Source organism: Sciurus vulgaris (assembly GCF_902686455.1).
Source record: "Sciurus vulgaris genome assembly, chromosome: 10".
Classification (NCBI taxonomy): domain Eukaryota; kingdom Metazoa; phylum Chordata; class Mammalia; order Rodentia; family Sciuridae; genus Sciurus; species Sciurus vulgaris.
Genome location: NC_136470.1, coordinates 136,391,541 through 136,412,502, shown reverse-complemented (window position 1 = coordinate 136,412,502; position 20,962 = coordinate 136,391,541). Strand labels below are relative to the sequence as shown.

The window sequence follows — 20,962 nt, the reverse complement described above, 5'->3', positions numbered from 1 at the left end:
TTCCCCGAAGTTCTCTACGGACACCGCCCCACGTCGGAGTACGGGCAGACGGCGGAGTTTAAGGACTGTCACAGCCGTCGCGCTCCGATCGGGCTACGCAGCTCCCCGCGGCGCGGGCTCGGCGCGCGGCGCATTCCTCCTCCAGGCGGCAGAGGGCGCCGGCCGCGCGTCCGCCGGAGGCTCCGCCCCTTGCGCCTCCGCCCCTTGCGCCCCCGTGTGTCGCCCCGGAAGTGCTCTGCTGAGCGGCCGGCGTGACTCCCAGCGCTTCCGGCGGGAACCGGTGCGGCAGGACTGGGCTTGGGGTTAGTTTAGCCATGCTGCTGGTGCGCGCCGCCTCGGCTCTGTGCCGGCGGGGGAGGCAGGTACGTGCGGCGGGCCGTCAGCCCTCGGTGCCCAGGAGGAGCCCTGTGTGCGGCCCCCCGTGCCCAGGAGCTGCCTGAGCCCCGCGTCTGACCCGGTCGGCGGCCTGGGTCATTGACTTGGCGCTCCGCTGCGCGTGCTTTGCGGTGTGCATATCCGCTGTAGGTTCAAGTTCGTAAGCTAAAGCTCGTGGGGCCGGGGCTGGGCCCAGGAGCGGCTTGCCTGGCCTCCCGCCTCGAGTGACTCGCTCTCTCTGGATCAGCAGGGCTGTCATCTTCTCCAAGTCCTTTTGCTGCCTCCTTCCCAGAAGTGGCTGCTGTGTATTTTGGATGTGCAGTTCTGTATAGGAAGAGGATTATGTTTTGGCCATGAAATAGTGCCCCGCCCCTTCCTCGTGTAGTTTGAAAAAGAACTCATCATTTTGTGTAGAGAACCTTTGGAGCTTTTGGGGGTCTGTCTTGACGCTGCTACTTAGGACATGGAAGTCCTTAAAACGCCCTTGCTGTAAGCCACAGTGAAGGGGAAGGGGAGGAAATGCAGAATCCAAACTAAGATTCATCTTTCCTATTGAAGTAGTTGTAGGAGCTATTTTCTGACTTTTTTTTTTTTTATCAGCTTCAGTGTATTTTCAAACTGACATTTGGCAAAGGTATTTGCCCCTTTTTAATTTAGCTAATATTAAAGAGTGTATGTCCTCTGCCGCCTTTTGTGGCTACTTCTTTAGTAATGGTGTTGCAAGTTTAAACATTTCTCCTCTGCCTTTCCAGGCTTTCCTGTGTTCACTGCAATTTTTTGGAGAAAAGATATCCACCATTCTTTCCTTTTAATTGTCAGTTGCCCCTTCTAAAAAGTGCATTGAATTGAACCCTTTTGTTTCTTCAGGTTAATTGGAAGGTCTGCCGATGGTGTTCATCAGGGATAATTCCCAATGAAAAAATCCGAAACATTGGAATCTCCGCTCACATTGATTCTGGAAAGACCACGTTAACAGAGCGGGTGCTCTACTACACTGGCAGGATTGCAAAGATGCACGAGGTATGTGGTTCACAGTTGATGCCAGGTTAATTAGAGATTGGTTTTAATTGTCTTGTGCTTATGATTTAGTGAACTTCATAAAACGTGAGAGAATAATAACAACAGTAACATTGACTCTTTAACCAAAGTCACATACACACAGGTGATACAGAGACTATCATTGTTAGTATCCTGAGCAGATTGTTGTTTAATATTTAAAACCAATAGAATATATCCTTAAGCAGCTGTTAAAATAGTTTTTATATGCTTTATAATGATGAGTAGACATTTATAATGTTAAATGGATACATGGATTTAAAATTATACATAGGTTTGAGCTTAAAAATGCATTGGAAAAAATTATTTTAAAGAAAGTTGAAGCTCCTGAACACATGTATCATGGAGTAATCACTTTGCAGCTTGAACTGTTTCTTCAGGTGAAGAATCTTTGTTAAATCGTATACTTTTTATTTTTTAAAAAATACTTGTTGTCAGTGGAACTATTTATTTATTTATTTACTTATTTATTTATGGTGCTGAGGATCAAACCCAGGACCTCACACATGCCAGGCAAGCACTCTGCCACTGAGTCACAACCCCAGCCCCAAAAATGATATACTCTTAAGAGCAGAATCCTTGCTGTGAATGCCTCTGTGTCCAGCTGGGGCAGAGTGGGAAGGATCTGTTTTCTGAACACCTGCTAATGAACTGAGGCAGGGATGGTGGGAAGGAGCAGTGCAGAGGGAGCAAGGATATTTCCAAGACCAGGATGTTCCCCTGATCTGTCCTAGCAGTAACTGAGAACAGCTGTGAGAGAAGTGTGACCATTAAAATGGGGAAACCTGCCATCAGTTATCTACTGTATGAGATGCTCTGTTTTAACTGTTAGACATCTGAAAATTGTCTAAGTTTACTGTGTAGCGTTTCCATTTCAGTAAGGATTTCTTTTGTTGTTAGGATGCAAGGACAGAAGTCTGAAATGCTGTACTTGTGTTTAGGTGAAAGGTAAAGATGGAGTTGGTGCTGTCATGGATTCCATGGAACTAGAGAGACAGCGAGGAATCACTATTCAGTCAGCAGCCACGTACACCATGTGGAAGGATGTCAACATCAACATCATAGATACCCCTGGTGAGTTAGGGTTTTGCCTTTATTGGAGCTCTGTCAAAGAAGCACGTTGGGTTCTTTGTTCTGCTCTGACCTAGTTAAATTTTGAGTATCAAATTAAAGAAGCATATTACTAATGATTTCCTATTAGAAAAGACAGATGTGAGACCTGAAACACTTGACACGTACTGATTTCCTGGTAAAACAGTGCACATAAATATGAGTGTAAGTCCTCATCTTTCACAGAGTCTAGCTGACTCCGGAGTTGCGCAGGCCCTTAGGTTGTGAAGGAGTGGCCTTGTGCTCTGGATCTGGTGGGAGGCGAATGGTATTGGCGAGCTGAGGAGACTGCATTCTCATCGGAAGACTTCCTGAGGAGTGCTTCCGAGCCTCCTGCAGTGCCTTGCTAAGACTTGAGACTGCCCTTTTAACACCCCGCGTGCTGCTTTGTCTCTCCAGGCCACGTGGACTTCACCATAGAGGTGGAAAGGGCGCTGAGAGTGCTGGATGGCGCCATCCTTGTTCTCTGTGCGGTCGGAGGAGTGCAGTGCCAGACCTTGACTGTCCATCGTCAGATGAAGCGCTACAGCGTTCCTTTTTTAACTTTCATTAACAAACTAGACCGGATGGGCTCCAACCCAGCCAGGGCCCTGCAGCAGATGAGGTACTGAGCCTCAGAAGAGAATGTGTGCTGATCTGGACAGCTAGCCTTGTATCCAGAAGGGCCGATCATAGCATGTTGTCAAACTCTGTTCTTACCTTTTCCTTGCTTAAAAACCATGTGTGTAACATACCTTAGTAAGTGAAGCATCAAATTCAGTAGTTCGGACTATGGTGTGATTTCATTAGCCACTTCCTCTGTGAAAGGGGGGAAAAATGATGAACTCTAGGGAGGTTAAAGATGACTTCAGGGACTGTAGCTCAGTGGTAGAGCACTTGCCTAGCATGTGCCATGCACTGGGTTTGATTCTTAGCACTGCATCTAAATAAATAAATAAAGGTCCATTGACAACTAAAAAAAATATTTAAAAAAAAGATGACTTCAGACGATATCTGGCAGTTGATGTTGTTTTGCCATAATTGGAGAAGGTATAGTCTAGAGTAGATTCTAGAAGTAGTTTGCATTCTGTTTGGACAAACCCGGAGGATGACTTCTGTTTTAGCTTTGAGGGGTTTTGATATATTTTAGTAAATGCCCTTATGTAGCCTGCCACAGAGATGAAATCCCCTTGTCTTCTGATAAGGCATTAGCAGGACGATAGTAAGGCTTCCCTGCGAGCTGCCACCAGTGGTGCTTACAACCTCTCAGGTTCCCCACAGTGTTCCACCTGTTTCCAGTGAGGGGCTCGCTTTTCACCCGTGGATGTGAGTGCAGCCATAATGTCCTGCTCCGGTTTTGTAGCACAGCTAATGGGGGCAGGTGGTAGAGGTGTGGATAGGCTGAGGGTGATGTGTCTAATGACAAAATGGAATGGGAGTGAGATATTTGAGAAAGTGAAAGTGACGTTTTTCTCCTGGGGCTGTTTGTAATGTTTTCTTGGTAAAACTAACGTTTTTACTTTTTGCCCTGACTTTCTTGGACTGAGCAGTAACTGGATTCTTTCTACCTAGTCTTTTCCTGAACTCCCAGGAAAATTGTCTTTCATCATTTTTTGATTACTTTGGTTCTTTTTTTGCTCCACTCCTATTTATCTGCTTTCTCATTTTGTAACTTTAATTAAGCTAATTTTGGAACTTTGAGATTTGGCCTCTCTGTCTTCACTTTTCTGTCAGGCTTTTTGTCTCCTCATTTTGTGCTGGATCATGAGATTTTTTTTTTTTTTTTTTTTTTTTGGGTATTGAGCCCAGGGGTACTTAACCACAGGGTCACATCCCCAGTCCTTTTTTTATATTTTACCTAGAGACAGGGTCTCCTGAAATTGCTTAGGGCCTCACTAAGTTGCTGAGTCTGACTTTGAACTTATAATCTTCCTGCCTCAGCCTCCTGAGCCTCTGGGATTACCATTTTTTGCGCCCCCCCGCCCCCCTAGCACTGGGGATTGAACCCAGGGCCTTGAGCTTGTGAGCAGACACTCTACCAACTGAGCTACATCCCCAGCCTACCATTTTTTTATTTTGAGACAGGGCCTCGCTAAGTTGCTGAGGCTGCCTTTGAACTTGCAGTCCTCTCTCCTCAGCCTTCCAACTTGCTGGATATTTAGCCTATCTTTTGAAAATATTTCAGCAATTAATGTAGTTAATGTCTGTAAGCTTTCTTGTTTATGGCAACACTTTTAATTTTCTTTCTTGTAACTCTGGAGGTTAGCGCTGTTTCTTGAGTTGGTGTTTCTCTCACAAGCTCTTGGTTTCCTTCAGGTGGCAATTCTCAGATGTCTCTCTAGTCACCCAGGCAGGTCTAGAGTCTAGACTCAACAGTGCAGCTAGAGGCATCTTCTCCCCGGGAATCCCTCCAGGTCAGTGCAGTTCCTGTTCAGTGGCTGTGCCTAGTTGGGGTGCAGCCTGATGATGAGAGTGTTTCCTATGAAAATTCTATCTTCAGATGGTTGCACTCAATTCTGCTGTCAGTTGATCTGAGAATGAGAGGAGGTGGCTCAGCCGTCCCTCCATCCTTTAATTTCTTGGCCAGCCCCTTGTTTTCCTCTCCCTTGTGTTTCTGACTTCTCATATTCAGGAGAGGCAGTGGGAGAGCTCTTCCTCTGGACTTCTTTTTGTTGCCTTTAGCAGGGTTGTAGCTTCCTGAGCTCCTGGAGGCTGGCTGCTGGTCTGCTCTCACTGCTTTCTCTCTTCTAACGTACTGATGATACCCTTCTCATTTGTACAGTGTCTGCCATTGATTTATTTTTACATTTGTTATTTGAAAGAGAGTTTGAGAGAAAAAAAGGTAAATAGGCTATTTTTATTTTTCAGGTCTAAACTAAGTCATAATGCAGCCTTTGTGCAGATACCCATTGGTTTGGAGGGTAATTTTCGTGGAATTATAGATCTCATCGAGGAACGTGCCATCTTTTTCGATGGAGACTTTGGGTAAGTGCTAAAAATCCTTTTTTTTTTTTTGGTGCAGGAGATTTAACCCAGGGGCATTCAGCCACTGAGCCACATCCCCAGACTTTTTTTGGTTGTTGTTGTTGAGACAGGGTGTCATGAAGTTGCTGAGGGCCTCATTAAGTTGCTGAGGCTGGCCTTAAATTTGTGATCCTCCTGCCTCAGCCCTCTGAGTCACTGGGATTATGGGTGTGTGCCTCCATGCCCAACTAAAAGTACACCCTGGGGCTGGAGTTGGGGCTCAGTGGTAGATCGCTTGCCTGGCATGTGTGGGGCCCTGGGTTCGCTATGCAGCACCACATTTAAATCAGTAAAATAAAAGATCCATTGACAACTAAGAATAAAAAAAAATACACCCTTATATTTTTATACTTTAGAAAACATCAAAGAGGCAAGAGTTATGCTCTTTAAACATAGAGTAAACTTAGAGTATTACAAAGGTAAAACCGTTTATATGTAAAAATGGTTAAAATTGTATGCATGTCGTTTATGATTTTTTTTCCTTCATGTGGTGCTGGGGATGGAACTGAGGGCTTCATGGATGCTGGGGAGGCACTGTGCCCCTGGGCTGCATCCCCAGCCCTTTCTATTTTATTTAAGGCAGAGTCACACCCAGTCACCCAGGCTGGCCTTGAACTTGAGACCCTCCTGCTTCAATCACCCAAGTAACTGGGAGTCCTTACAGGTGTGTGGCACTGTGCCCCACTTGGTAACTTTTCCACATGCTATTTGTTCAGTCGACATTTGAGTGACCTCTGCCTGCACACAACTTTCATTTTCCACTGGTTGTCACATCTTGATATTCATACAAATCTCCTCAAGAGCTCGTTAAAACAGGTAGCCTGGGCCCACCTCCAGAGATTCTGATTTAGCAGCTCTGGGGTAGGGGCTGAAATTAGTATTTCTAGAAAGTTCCCAGGCAATGCAGTACTGCATTTCTGCAGATCACACTTGGAGGCTACAGATCTGGTGATACAGAGAGTCCTGTGTCCTGAGGAACGAGCCCATAGCAGGTCGCTTCTCCAGAGCTGTGTCTTGAGGGACCCTCTGCCTCTGCTGTGGAGTTGGGATTGAAGGTCTGGCCAGCAGGGAGTGGCACTGGGATCATGAACTATGGACTCTGTCCTCATCAGCCAGCTCGTAGGCAGGAAGAGGATGGAGGCTGCCCAGAAAGACGGTTCCTCCCCCTGTGTGACAGCTGAATAAGGATGGCAGTGCTGGTCTGTCATTCCTTTACATAAGGCCCAAGGTGCTGCTGTTGTGGCTTTGCAGTCCAGCTTTTTCACAGCAAGGACTCAGAAAGGTGTTTTTGAATGAGTGAAGGGGTCCACTCCTAGAATTAGGGAATTAGCAGGCAGCTGTTTCTCAGGTAGAGGTCCTTCTGTGTTCTTTTACATTGGAACTACAGACAGCCTCTCAGTGTGCGTGGGGGTGTCTGCCTGTTAAAGGATGCAGAGAGCCGCTGGGATGCAGAAGTCAAGATCCCAGGCTGTGAAGAGTGCTCTTCAGGTGTTAAGGATTATTTTCTAACTATAGTATCTTTTGTCTTAATGTGTTTTTCTGAAAAGCTTATTTTTTGCATTAATTTCCATTTCTAAATAAACACCTTGAAAAGCCTTCAGACTGACGTTAAATAAGCAAATATAGTGACTTTCCAGGTTTGCTTTTTTTATTTGGACTTTACTGCTTGGCTCCTAGAGTGGAGATAAGTGTAAAGATTGAAATATGCCACATTGTCTTACCTTATTTACTACAAACTGTGGTCAGGTTTGTTATTTAAAAAAAAAGAATAGTGTGCGATCTCTAATCCTGTTTGCTAGAGAATATGGTGTTCTAACAAACAAGTTGATAGTATGTAGGATTTTCAAGAATTCAGGTGGACTTCAAACAGGCTTACTTGCAATCTTGGCTCTTCTGTTATTAAGTAGTACAGCCTTGGGCAAGTTCATCTGCCTGTTTTAAGTTTACTTATCTGAAAGTGTAAATAATAGCAGCTACTTCAGTCGAGATCAAGATTAAAAGACACCTGGTTCAGTGCTTGCTGCAGATAAGCATGGGTGCTCTCTTGACTGTGTACTTTCTGTTTAGAATACAGTAAAATAATTTCTGTAACTACATTGAAAAGAAATTTAATCTTTGCTTTAGTTGATATAGTTCCAAGTGATTGTTTGGATTTTATAGTATATATTCATTTTGGATTTCCAGAATAAGGTCAGACTAGTTTGTATTAAATTGGGAAGGATTTTGCATTACATCATTTATCATAATCTTCTGTAAAACTTGACTTGCATAAAAATAGAATTGATCTCTATTATAAAATGAAGGTTTCTTTCATCATTATACTGGACGATTATTGCTCTCCTGTGTGCTAGTAGTGCAACCTTGAGCAAGTTACTTTGCCTGTGGAAGTACTTTTGTTCAGTATTCTCAATGAATTTTAAAGACATATTAGTCATATTTGCTATTTGAGTGCAAATATATCAGGCTCTTCCTTACCTAAAAAAATATTTTAGCCATTAATTATATCTTTACTGGCACTTTTTTTTTTATGTTTAATTGAGTACCATTAAAGTTCTAATGTGAAACTTCTTCTCTCAGTCAGACTGTGCGGTATGGTGAGATTCCTGCTGAATTGAGGGCTGCTGCAGCCGACCACCGGCAGGAGCTGATCGAATGTGTTGCCAACTCAGATGAGCAACTTGGGGAGCTGTTTCTGGAGGAGAAAGTCCCCTCCATCTCTGACTTAAAGGCAAGCACTCTCAAAATAATTCTTAGCAGGTGTGGTAGTGCAACTCAAGAGTCTGAGGCAGGAGGACTGCAGGTTCAGAGTCAGCCTCAGCAACTTAGTGAAAAGGGCTGGGGTGAAGCTGTGGTTCAGTGCCACTAGGTTCAATCCATGGTTCCAAAAAGAAGACCAAAGAAAGGAGCAATACGATTCTTATACTAGCAAGAAGATTTTTTTTCTTCTTTATTTTGGGGGGAGTGGGGAGGGCACAGTATGCTTTTTTTTTTTGTAGATGCACATGACGTCTTTATTTATTTATTATGTGGTGCTGAGAATTGAACCCATTGTCTCACAGTGCTAGACAAGCACTTTACCACTGAGCCACAACCCTAGCCCCCACATAATGCTTCTATGCATGGGTTTTATTAACAAAATATGAGTGAGATTTAACATAATTGCTTTCTTGAAAAGTATTTGGCATGTCATATTACTTTTTTTGAAAGTAGTGAGTTGTGTAATATCTTCAAATGAGAACGGGGTCATAGTTTGTCCTAGGAAAAGGATACCGAAACAGTTAACCTTTTGGGTATGTCCTTACTAAAAAGAAAGAAGAGAAATATTAGAAAGTTACAGCAGTAGGACAGGTTAAGATATGAGATTGCTAAGTATTATCAGACTAATTCCTGGTAGTTACACTGCTGTAATGTTTGGAAACGTTACATGAAGCCTTATTGGTTCCTTCACTCGATTGTGGCTCTATACAAATAGAGAGATTCTTGTCTAGCACCAATTATCATTTTTTTAATAAACATTCTCCAAAGCAGATGTACCGATGGCAGTACATGAAAGGATGCCAAACACTCCTGATCATTAGGGAAATGGAAATCAGACAGCAACGCAATTCCACTTCGTACCCATTAGGATGGGCCTTATTCCAAGCAGTGAGAACTAAACAAGAGCTGCTGGCGAGGATGTGGAGGTCAGAACCCTTGTGCATTGCCGGTGGGAGTGTAAGGTGATCAGCTGCTGTGGAAAATGGCATGGCAGTTCCTCAGAAACGAAAGACAATTACCATTTAATCCAGCAGTTCTCCTTCTGGGGCATGTCCAGGGAAGAAGGGTCCCAAGCAGTTACACTGCAGGGACTACAGCAGCACTCCTCACAGGACCAAAAGCCACAGCGGTCCTTGTGTCCTTCAGTGGACAAATGCATAAACAGAATGCATTTTTTTAAACCTAAAAGGAATGAAATTCTGATACATGTGACAATGTGGATGAGTCTTGAAGACCTTCTAAATGGAATAAGCCAAGTTGCAGAAGAAGAGATATGTAATAATTCCACCTCTAGTTGTAGCAGGGGTTGTGGGAGGGTTAGTGGGAGTTATTGTTTCATAGGTACAGTTTCAGTTTGGGATGATGGAAAAGTTCTAAAGACGAGTGGTGGTGAGGATGTACAACCTTGCAAGTGCACATAACGCCACTGAACTATACACTTGAATATGGCAAAAATGGTATGTAGCTTTTACCACAATTTAAAAAAAAGACTGATGTTAGTTTTCCCAAACCACTTGTACTCTTAGCAGAGATCAGGTAAGCAAGTGTTGTGTGTAAGATTTATGGAGCTGGTAGTAAGTCAGGCACAAAGAAAGACCCTCTTATAGCCAAGGGTGCTGACTGATCTTTTTCTTTTCATCCTGTGTAAACTGGGACTGTATCTCATAACTTGAATCCTTTATCATTCACAAAAGCCTTAGCACTTCAGCCCTCTGAGGGTAAGGAACGTATGGAGAAAATGTAGGCCTGGCCCTAAGTGAAGTCGAGCATTGTATCCTGGGAACCACGATAGAGAGAGGTGTTTGTCTATTAAAGGGCTCTCCAAGACCACCCCCGGGGTCAGTGATTCACTAGGATTCACAGGACTTGGCACAAAGTCATCATTACTGTGATTTTTTTCCAGTGAGAGAGTACACAGCAAATTCAGCACAGGAACATGGCACATGAGGTGAAGTCACAGGAAGCCACAGGTCGCCTCCACAGTCTTCTCCCAGGGGAATCACACAGGACTGCTGAGGTCCTCTGGCATGGTGTGGCACATTAGGGAAGCGCCTTAGGGATGGGGTACTCTGCATAGACACCCTCTACCTTGCTCATACTCAAACTCCCACAAAGAAAGCAGGTGTTTGGCACACACCATGTTGGCACAGTGAACCATTCTTTCCAGTTCTGAGAATGGCGAGGATCCTCCTGAAGTCCAAGTTCCCAGAGAGCAACCAGGGGCCAGCCTTTCAAGGAGCCTTTACCAGGAAGGCTGTGGCCCTGTGGACTCTGCTGCCCAGTGTGCATGGCATCCTATTTCTGAATTGTGGTTGGATGTGTTACCAAGGACAGCGGAGAGGCGGCAACTTTAAGTGTAAAAGTGATTCTTAAGAAAACAAGAGAGCATTGGGGAAAACAAAAGACTTTGTTGGACAGGTTTTAGTCTCATTTCTGTTTCCCTACCGCTCTCATGTGTTTCTTTATTCTTTAGGAGTAGCAAGTGTGGGAAGATGACCATATGTCCATACTTGCATATTCGGGAGAAGTGGGGAAGTCAAAGATGTGATCTAGTGGCTTATGGTAGCCTAAGTGTTTAGTGACCTAACAACTTCTGGTTCCTAAGAAGAGCAGAAGCAAGGCTTTAAGACAGTTTTCAGCCATAATTGCTAATTTACCATGCTTATTTTCCTCTTCGTATACCTTATTTTATTGTGTTCAGCTGTTGCCCTACTTTTCCTTGTAATGTTTAGAAATCGTGTCTGTACATGTTCTCCTTGAACTGTTTTGGGGTAACCAGTTCTGTGTTCTCTTGTGAGGACTAAGAAATGATTACATGCTGCCATTTTCCTGCAGTGGCGATTCATGACCACAGCATTGTTGGCCTCTTCAGCTGCTAGAGTTGACACTCCACCGTGCTCTGGCTGAGCAGCCCTCAGCCTGCAGAACACGTTGGTTGGGCTTGCTTGAGGGAGGAGTCCCTATTCTAGAGTCTGCTACTGTCCTGTTCCTTCAGTTATGAGCTGTTTGTACAGTTTGGTTTCCTGTGTGTATTCATTGTTTTTTAATTGTTTTTTCATACAGTTTAGACCTTTAAAAAGTGTATTCCAAGGCATACAGTAAAAGCCCTCCTGTCTTCTCCCATTTTCCCAATTCTCTGCCCCTCCCTAAAATAGGTTATTGTGAATAGATCATTTTCTGCATATGTATTGCTTTTCCCTGTTTTACACAATTATTAGTATACAGTTTGCATTGTTCTACTTCATATATAATTTTTGGCCAAATCACAAATTGGTGAAAATTGGTGATTTCAAGAGTATCAAAATGTGAAAAAGGAAATTATTATTGTATTTTGACCTTAAGTTATAAGTTATTTGGGCCTGATGTTAATCTCTAGTAGAGCCAATGCTTTGAAGAATATCAGTTCATTTTACTCATTTGTAGTTGCCCTGAAGCATAAAGTTTTATGTTAATATGAATTATTAATTTTCTTTCTTTTTTTGAAGCTTGCCATCCGAAGGGCTACTCTAAATAGATCATTTACTCCTGTCTTTTTGGGAAGTGCCTTAAAGAACAAAGGAGTCCAACCTCTTCTAGATGCGGTTTTAGAATACCTGCCAGATCCATCTGAGGTCCCGAATTATGCTATTCTCAATCAGGAGAAGTAAGTCTTGGCACTTGGATCTTAATTTATGCAAAAACACTTCAAACCCTAACATTGGTTCTTCTAGTCACATTTGTGATTTTGTTTCATAATTTGCAAAAATTGATCACAGTTTTAGTTGGGTAACTATTTGGGCATATAGAAAGATGTTTGCTATTCAAGTTCCCAGTTATGTGTGTGCGTTACAAGTACGATCTGTCTCTCAAGCTTTATGTCATTAGAAGGTTTTCTCATTTGGGACCAGCTAGTTTTAGCTATTTTCTCACACAACATCTATATACACAGATATGTGTGTATGTGTATTTATTTTTTGTTGTTGTTGTGCTAGGAAACAACCCAGGTCCACATGCATGCTAGGCCTCTGCACTACATCCCTATCCCAGTCACACAATATTTTTAAAAGCTTTAAGAAACAGACTTTTAAAAAATCTCTCATTTATTGTTCTTCTTTTATTTCTCTATCAGACCTTTTTAGTTTTTTAGTGTACTCCAGTCCTCTCTCTATGTAGAAACTAAGCCTAAGTACTTAACTCTTAGTGATCTCTTTCAGTGAAATTTCATTGTGGGTGAGCTCAGAAATGTCATGTGTGCTTTTTCTTGAACAATACTCTGATAAGATAAATTGCTATAAAAAATATCAAATGTTTTACCCTATAGATTTATATTTCTTTAATTTTCAGTGACTCAAAAGAGAAAACCAAAATCCTAATGAACTCCCAACGAGATAGCTCCCACCCATTTGTAGGCCTGGCTTTTAAACTTGAGGTAAGTGGTTTTCCTGAGTATTTAACTGCTGTTAGGGGAAGTTTTATTTTCTTTTAGGCCCTGTTCCTGTCACAAAATGACTCCATACCTCATATGAAAGATTTGGAAATTAGGAAAAGGAGAAAGAACGAATAAGGAATTTCCAAAGTCCTTGGGTTGACAGTCCCTTATTCCTTTCTCTTCCCTTTGTGGTTTAAAATAATAGATTTTTTGATGTATCATACTACTTTATAACTTTTGTTTTCATTTAACATCAAAATACATATGACCCATGTTTCTATAAATAGTTTAAACACTATAAATGGCAACCTTATTTCTGTTAAGTAGATTTACCATAATTTGCTTAAAAATGTGTAATTATTGAACATTTTTGTTTCCAGGCTTTCACTGTTGTAAATAACAGTGGGTTTGCTTTTGGGAATCTGTCCTTAGGAACTCGAGAAGGGTCGTGTGTTAGCTCCAGTTTGCTCACATCTTTGTTGATAAAATGGAACTCTTAGAAGTAATTGAAAGTGTGCAGAAATTCTAGTTCAATTAAATAAATTCAGGTAGATCCTTACAGTGGAATATTACTCGAATTTCAAAAATCATGTTTAGGTGTGTATTTCTTGATGTGGAAAGATGTCACCACTGACGGACCAGTATTGATACATTGTTACTAACTAAAAGCCATGTTTTATTTGAATTTCCTTGGGTTTTGCCTGTGTCCCCTTCATGTGTCCCCTCATGTGTCTTCATGTCTCCTTAGGCTCCTCTAGACTGTAACAGTTCTTAGACTTCCCTTGTTTATGACCGAAATATTTCTGAGAAGTGCTAGTAAAGTGCTTTGTAGACTACCCCTTGAGCTTCGTAAGTGATCAGCCTGGGGCCATGGTTTTTAGGAGGATGACTACAGAGATGGTGTCATTCTTGTCACATCACATCAAGGGCACAGACTGTCACTATGGCTTGTCACTTGGTGTTGGCTGTGGTAGGGTTTGTCAGGTTTTCCTGCTACCAAGTGATTCTTTGCTCCCCTTTCTTACTGCTTTCTTTAGAAGAAGTCACTGTTCACCACACTTATGGGTGGAAATTCCTCTCTACATCTTTGGGGGAGCAGGATCTACGTAGGGTGACTGGAATTCTGTATGGAGACTTGCTCCTCTCCCACATTTGTTTATTTATTCAGTTGATCACTTATTTTTAGTGGTATGAACTTATGAATATTGACTTTGTATTGAAGTTATAATCCCTAGTTGGTTATTTTTGTTGCTCAATTGGCCAGGCTTGCCACAGGGAACACTTGCTTGCACTGTGTCCCCTTCCAGCTTTTGTTGTGTTGAATGCTTCCTTGCTTCCTGTCACTGCAGGGCGCTTCAGGCTTGGCTTGTGTGTTCCATGCCCAGCCATTTCTCCGAGGAGTCTGTTTCCTTCTCTGGACAGTAGTGTTAGAATCCAAGATTCAGTGCTGAATATGTTTTTGTTGGGGTGTTGCTTCTGTTCTTAATATTTTAAATGGGGAAAATACTGGATAGATTGCAATTGTTAAAAGTGGTTATTTTGGGGGTGGGATTTTACTTTGGGGACCTTCCTGTTTTTTAAAGAAATTTTGTTAACATTTTAAAATTAGAAAAAAAAAAGTTTGAATTAAAAAGTTTAACATTGCAGTGAAAAGATTTATGCATAAAACTTAGGTAGAGGGGGGTGAAGGGAGGGGAAGGGGTATGGGGTAGGAAGGATAGTGGAGTGAAACAGACATTGTTACCTCATGTACTTATATGACTGCCTGACCTATGTGATCCTACAATATGTATAATCAGAAAAGTGAGAGATTACACTCCATTTATGTATGATTTATCAAAATGTATAAATGCATTCTACTGTCATGTACAACTAATTAGAACAAATTAAAATTTTTTAAAAAAAAAATACATATGTCGGAGTATTTTCTTAGGATTCCTAGAATGGTAATTACTGTGTTCAAGATACAAATTATCTTAATGTTTAATGGATTGGTTTATGTGGCCAGATTACTTCAGATTGCTTTCACACTCAGAGTTTGTGCTGGGTTATTTCAGTGACTATAGTGCTGAGTATTAGGATTTTCCTGATTTAATTAATGAAAAATCCTATAGTGTTTCATCTTGCCCTACTTCCTGCTGACAGAGAACTCTCAGTGGTGTTTTCAGTGCAGTTAGGCTTCTTCTTTTCTAATTGTCTATTTATTTTGTCTGTTTTTTCTTATTGGAGTCAAGTGTGTTATTCAATTGTGCCACCTTTTTTTCTAAGAAAGTTAATGTTTTAGAAAATAATTAGTTTAAAATTTATATAGTCAAGTATATCGTCTTTTTCTTTTGTTGTTCCTTCATTTTTAACCATAGAAACCCTCTTCTTTGTGTATCGTAGGTAGGATTTACTTTTGTTTCCTTTGCTTTCTTATGGTTTTGTTTTTCCACTGTTAATCCAGCTAGAATGTGGTTCTGGTGTACATTGTAAGGTAGATCTTAATGTATCTCTTCTTACTCCAAGTAGAAATCAGTTGTCCAACTGCTAGTTTATGAACAATTCAGTTCTTACTTTTCCACTGATTCATCATGTTTCTTTTATCAACTATTGACAGACTTATTTTACATTTTAGAAACTTATTTGTACTATACTGTATGGACTGTTAAGTCTAATTTGTTCTGATTCTGTATTTTTTGAGCACCTAGTATTTTTATATTAGTCAAGGTTAGTTTCTTCTCTTTACCATAGTTTTTGAAAAATTTGTTTTACCTGAGTGAATTTTTAAAATCTACAGTGGTGCACCCCTTTAATCCCAGCATGTCCAGGGGCTGAGGCAGAAGGATCACAAGTTCAAAGCCAACTTGGGCAACTTAGACTGTTTAAAAATTTTAAAAGGGCTGGAGATGTAGCCCCGTGGTAGAGCACCCCTGAGTTCAATCCCTAGTACCAAAACACAAAATAAAAAAACAAATTTTAAAGATCTGTTGGGATTTGACTGCTATGGTATTAAGCCTGTAAATCGGTAAAAATCGGCAGCTTTTAAATATGTGTTTAATTGTTCAGTATTAATATATTCATTTGCTTCACAGAATTCTTGTTTTTTTCCCATGTGGTTATTAAAGGCTGCTTTAGATATGTAGTATGCTCCTGCTATTCATGGTGTTTTTATTGTCTTTTCAATATTATGCCTCATTTTTGTTTCATCTCTTCCAGTAGTAAACTGAACTTAAGAAATAATATTAGAAGGCAAAGGGATACTTCCTTATGTAAACAAAAAATTTCTTTGCTAATAACTTTTATTTCAGGGGAAACATAAAAAGTATCTTGGGTTGTGATACCAAAAGATGGATCAGCAGCAGCCATTTAATTTGTCTTGTTTTCAAAGCCAGTGTCATGTAATTTGTGATGATAAACGGAAATGTATATAAAATTGAAGATATTTGAAGGTTGCTGAGAAGCTTTTCTCTAATTCTGACTTATATTTCTCTTTGTTCTTCTTCTGTACCCCGTCTTGACTTCCAGGCAGGTCGGTTTGGACAATTAACTTATGTCCGCAACTACCAGGGGTTGCTCAGGAAGGGCGACACCATCTACAACACGCGAACCAGGAAGAAAGTGCGGGTACAGCGGCTGGTGCGCATGCACGCCGACCTGATGGAGGCAAGTGAGGGGCGGGCCACCCTGCTCTGGCTGGACACGCGTCCTCCTGGCCTGTGTCATCTCCAGGGAGCCGTCGGCTGTAGCTAAATGGGCAGGTACTGGGACTGGTCACCGGCTCCTGGTTGTGAGTCCTCCGTGGCAGCGTGCAGGGAAAGGACAGGTAGGCCCCTAGACTCAGCACGAGGCGCAGCCCTCTCCTCAGTGAGCGTACCAGGTAGGCATTTAGGACAGCAGAATGTGGTTCCTGTGGGGTGGTGAGCGTGACACATTCATGTGGCAAGTGTGAAAGACCAGTGTAACCTTAGGGCTTTTAGTCCTGTTGTCCAGCCCCTCGCAGGGCCATGTGGGTTCCAGAATCCACCTGCAGGGTTAAATCTGCTCTGACTCTGCCCTTGCCTTCTCGGTCCTTTTGGTTAGGGCTTGGCAGGAACACGGCCTGAGTGCATGAGGTCGCACCTGCTCCACTCTTCCACTGTACGGCCCTATGTTCCTGGGGAAATTCTTCAGCCTAAGCAAGATCTTAAGAAGCTTTGGGGGGAGCCATGGCTTTTCTCTCTCCTGAGAAGACGAACGTGCCGTCTTGAAATCGGACAGCTTGGCTGCTTTGTGAGATAGGCAGCTGGGGCGGGCTGGGAGGATGAGTGCTTGTCACGGCTGTCTCATGGGCCAGCTGCCAGGAAACACATACACCTGCGTAGTCATTAAAGCAAGGCACACAGTGCGCTCACTGCTCCACAGCTGCTGTGTATGACTGTCAATCTCAGGGGACAGCTCTGGGAAGCTTGGCAGCAGTGCTTGGTTCTTTGCCTTCCTGTGTTTTTTGACTGCTCGCATCTATGAGATATCTGATGTATTTTTAGTACAATGTGCTCCATTCTCCTTCCATTGAAAAACTTCCTTTGCAGTTTTCCTTGTACATGCCTATTGTACACGATCTCATTGTCTAACTGGGTAGCACAGATAGTACATGCTGTTTAATTCTGGGAAAACAGCTTTAAAACTGGGGCACAGTCACTACTTGCATACTTCAGATCCTTTGTGTGATGCAGCCGTAGCTCTGAATTTTCCATCTAAAGGAAAGTCTTGTGTGTTGAGGTGTAGTGTAGTTCAGTAAAGACCCTGCTGAAGCTGTCCTGGCATAGTTGGTGGTTGGTGCTGCCTGGGGGGAAGTTCTGCTTTGTGCTGTACAGTTTTTCTTGTGCAGTTACTTTGTAGTCCTGTCTTGATTTGCATTGCTTCTTTACTCAGGATGTTGAGGAAGTGTATGCCGGAGACATCTTTGCCCTGTTTGGCATTGACTGTGCTAGTGGAGACACATTCACAAGCAAAGATAATAGTGACCTTTCTATGGTAAGCCCTTCCATTTCAAAGCTTTTTGTCATTTACATTTCAAAAGTGTTTTTATTTAGTGTTTAGTACTTCAGAAAAACAACTACCAAAGTTTCATTGTGTGCCACAGGCATCAGGTGTATTGTGGCTTTGTTGACTGTAGCTCTTGAATTCCAGTTAGACAACTGCTCTGTGTAAGCAAACTTACTTGGTTTTTCTTAGAAAAATCATTCTGCAGTCCTCCAGAGTTTAATGTGGAGAAAAATCTCCACTAGGTACCAGCTGGACTGTGGTCCTGACTCCTCCACGGAGCTCTGCAGCCCAGCTGGGTGCCTCCCTGTTGCCAGCACCATGAGTCTGGTTCCAGTGAAGTGCTGCTTCTTCTTAAGAGCCAACCAGTGGACCATTCTCTCATGCCAATCGAGCAGTACAGGACCAGACCATAACTCGGAGACAGCAGAACAGGGTGCAGCCGCACAGACATACTGCAGCAGCTTGCCTTTGGAACTCAGAGGTCCCTTTTCATTGTCGAGGGGTCCTGAGGGAAGAGAGTGCTCAGGCAGCTCCTGCATTGAATCCCGTCACTCACTTCTCTTTTTTGCTGCTATAGGAGTGGGCACTCCTCCACTATGACCACTCGTTCCTGAGAGTGGCCCCTCCTGAATTCAAAAGGGTAGAGTCCTTAGGGCCCAGGTAGTTTACAGGAGGTCACTTCCACAAGAGCTGATCTGACAGAGGAGTACTTTGTTGCCCATGTCATAAGATGAACTCATGATTTCATAACTTCAGTTTTTTGTATAAAATTTTCTCTCTTGCCTATGGAGTTTACATGTTGATTTAAAACACTATAAAAATAACAAATCTAGAGTTTCTGTTTGAGATCTAGATGGGAAAAGCATGCCACGTTAGCACTGCGAAGGGAGTCGTTGGGGGCCCTGCCTGCTGAGGCCTGAAGAAGTTGCTCCTGGCTGGAGGCCTCACCTCTGCGCATTCCCCCCCCCCACCCCACCCCCGCCCCATGAGCTGTGTTGTCGTCCTTCCAAGTCTTTCACGACTGTGAAAGGGGTTATAGCTGCTTGTTGGAGATGTGATTAAGATGTCCTTTGTAGAAAAACTTTTTTAGGACTTTGTTTTCCTTATAGTAAATTTTAATGAAATACAGTAACTTATTAGAAGACTTCAAATGTCAAATATAGCCAGGAATTCCATGTGTCAGCATTTGGATTCATTGTAGGACTGAATAGTTAAGTAAATAAATAGATGTTATTTTATTTTGGAAGGGAGAAGATTGTATTAGTGAACAGCTTTATTAATATGTTACATTAATGTATTAACTTTTTTAACATAAAAACAAACCAAGATATATATTGTCTGGCTAAAGATGTTGGCTGGCATTTGTCCTTTCATAATGTAGCACAGGGCTGGGGAGATAGCTCAGTTGGTAAAGTGCTTGCCTTGCAAGCACAAGGCCCTGTGTTCGATTCCCAGCACTGCAAAAAAATAAAAAAAATAAAAAAAAATAATATGCTCATAATGTAGCACAGTAAATGAATCCATCCTTGATCTGTTTAATAGTTTTTGAATTCTTCTCTGTTCTTTTAAAAAATATTTTAGGAGTCAATTCATGTTCCTGATCCTGTCATTTCAGTAGCAATGAAGCCTTCTAACAAGGTAGGTGCTTGATTTAAAGTTCAGTATATCACAATAAAAACTGAGCTCTTTATTTGTCCTGGAGTGCACATGGTATTTTGTGATAACCAGCAGTCCTAATGGTCTGTTACCTCTTTTGGTATTAAGATTTTTTTTTTTTTTAATTTTATCAATATGATCCTATTAATTCCTCAGTGTTTTTTAAGAAAATGGTGGCATTTTAATATTTTCCAGGCTACTTTATTGCTCTTTGCTATGTTACAGTGGTCAATCTTCTTTCTTGGATTCTTAAAATATGGAAAAAGGGGAAATAGGAATATTTGTCCTCTGTTTTTGTGAAGCCCACTGTAAAGCACATGTGTATGATGGGTAGATGTTTTAGTTGGCTTTTTCACTGCTGTAACCAAAAGACCTAAAAAGAACAATTAGAGGAGGAAAGGTTCATTTTGGGGCTTATGGTTTCACAGGTCTCAGTCCGTTGAGAGGCCATCCTTCACCTGTTTGAGGAATCCTGAGATTTTCCAGATCTTTTCTCAGTGTAGAAATGAGAAAGTGGAGGAGGCCAGAAACACAGAATGGCTGCATCTTCCCAGTGACTCCAGGAGGGCAGCCTTCCTCCTTCCCAGCAGATGTCACCCTTTGTTCCAGGTGCTTAGATGAGGGAAGTGCGAGTCGGGAGTTTAGAAATGAAGCATAGTATTCTTTTCATTCCAAAGTCCAGAGCTTATGTAAAACATTTGACTGGATAATTCAAATGCATTCATAATCCACAAAAGATTTTTGGTGTCTCTCTGGAGTTGTTTATATGTTAAAAAGTTTGAAAAGTGTCTGCTTGTTTGTAAATCAATTTAAATCCCTGCATTAAGCCATGAGTCTCCACAGGGTGGGCAGGGAACATGCTTCCACTGTACGGAGGGTGTTGGCTGGTGTGGGGAAAGGCAAGAGGCCAGCCCATCACTCACCCAGAATCAGTCCCAGTCTTGCCACACCAGCTGCGCGTAGCCTTACGCAAGTTGCCAGACCTCTCTGAACATAGTTGCCTCCTCTGTACAAGATGGATAGTTCTGTCTTTCAGCATCGTGGTTAGGTTTAAGATGATGTGCAGAGGGCATGTTTTGGTTCCAGGCATGTGGGAAACCATGGCTGTGAGCACTGGCGACATGGGGCGTGACGGTTTTCCGATGCCGCCGTGAGATTGCCGCAAGCTTCGTAGCTTACAGCAGCACAGGCGTATGCTGTAGTCCTGTAGGTCAGAGACGCACACATTCTCAACGGGCTACATATACCAAACAGGGCTGGGTTCTTTTTGGAGGTTCCAGGGTAAAGTATCTTGCCTTGCTTGCTCAGGTTGTGGACAGAATCCAGTTCCCTTGGGTATATTACTGGGGTCCCCATTTCCTCACTGCCACCTGAGCACCATGCCTAGCTTCTAGTGACTGCCTACCTTCCTTGGTTCATGGCTGCCTTCCGTCTTTAATGCCAGCAACAGTGGGTTGAGTCCCTCTCCTGTTTTAGATCACTGCATCTCTCCCCCATCCTTCTGCCTTCCTCTTCCATTTTTAAAGGTCTTCATGATTCCTTTGGGTCCACCTGGATAATTCATAACAATTTCCCTATTGAACGCTGCTC

The 20,962-nt window shown here is 42.4% G+C and overlaps 1 protein-coding gene across 2 annotated transcripts in view; it reads left to right on the top strand.

The window, feature by feature from the left end:
- The first annotated feature begins 206 nt into the window (after positions 1-206).
- The window catches only part of GFM1 (G elongation factor mitochondrial 1), a 39,506-nt gene continuing 18,750 nt past the window's right edge, over positions 207-20,962 (top strand). For both annotated transcript variants that reach the window (XM_079100397.1, XM_079100396.1), the window contains exons 1-11: positions 207-362; positions 1,243-1,395; positions 2,373-2,505; positions 2,941-3,145; positions 5,389-5,505; positions 8,122-8,272; positions 11,787-11,944; positions 12,625-12,709; positions 16,217-16,354; positions 17,603-17,704; positions 19,298-19,354. In XM_079100397.1, the coding sequence (XP_078956523.1) occupies positions 315-362; positions 1,243-1,395; positions 2,373-2,505; positions 2,941-3,145; positions 5,389-5,505; positions 8,122-8,272; positions 11,787-11,944; positions 12,625-12,709; positions 16,217-16,354; positions 17,603-17,704; positions 19,298-19,354 (1,347 nt within the window). In that variant the 5' untranslated portion in view covers positions 207-314. The remainder of the gene's footprint in view (positions 363-1,242; positions 1,396-2,372; positions 2,506-2,940; positions 3,146-5,388; positions 5,506-8,121; positions 8,273-11,786; positions 11,945-12,624; positions 12,710-16,216; positions 16,355-17,602; positions 17,705-19,297; positions 19,355-20,962) is intronic.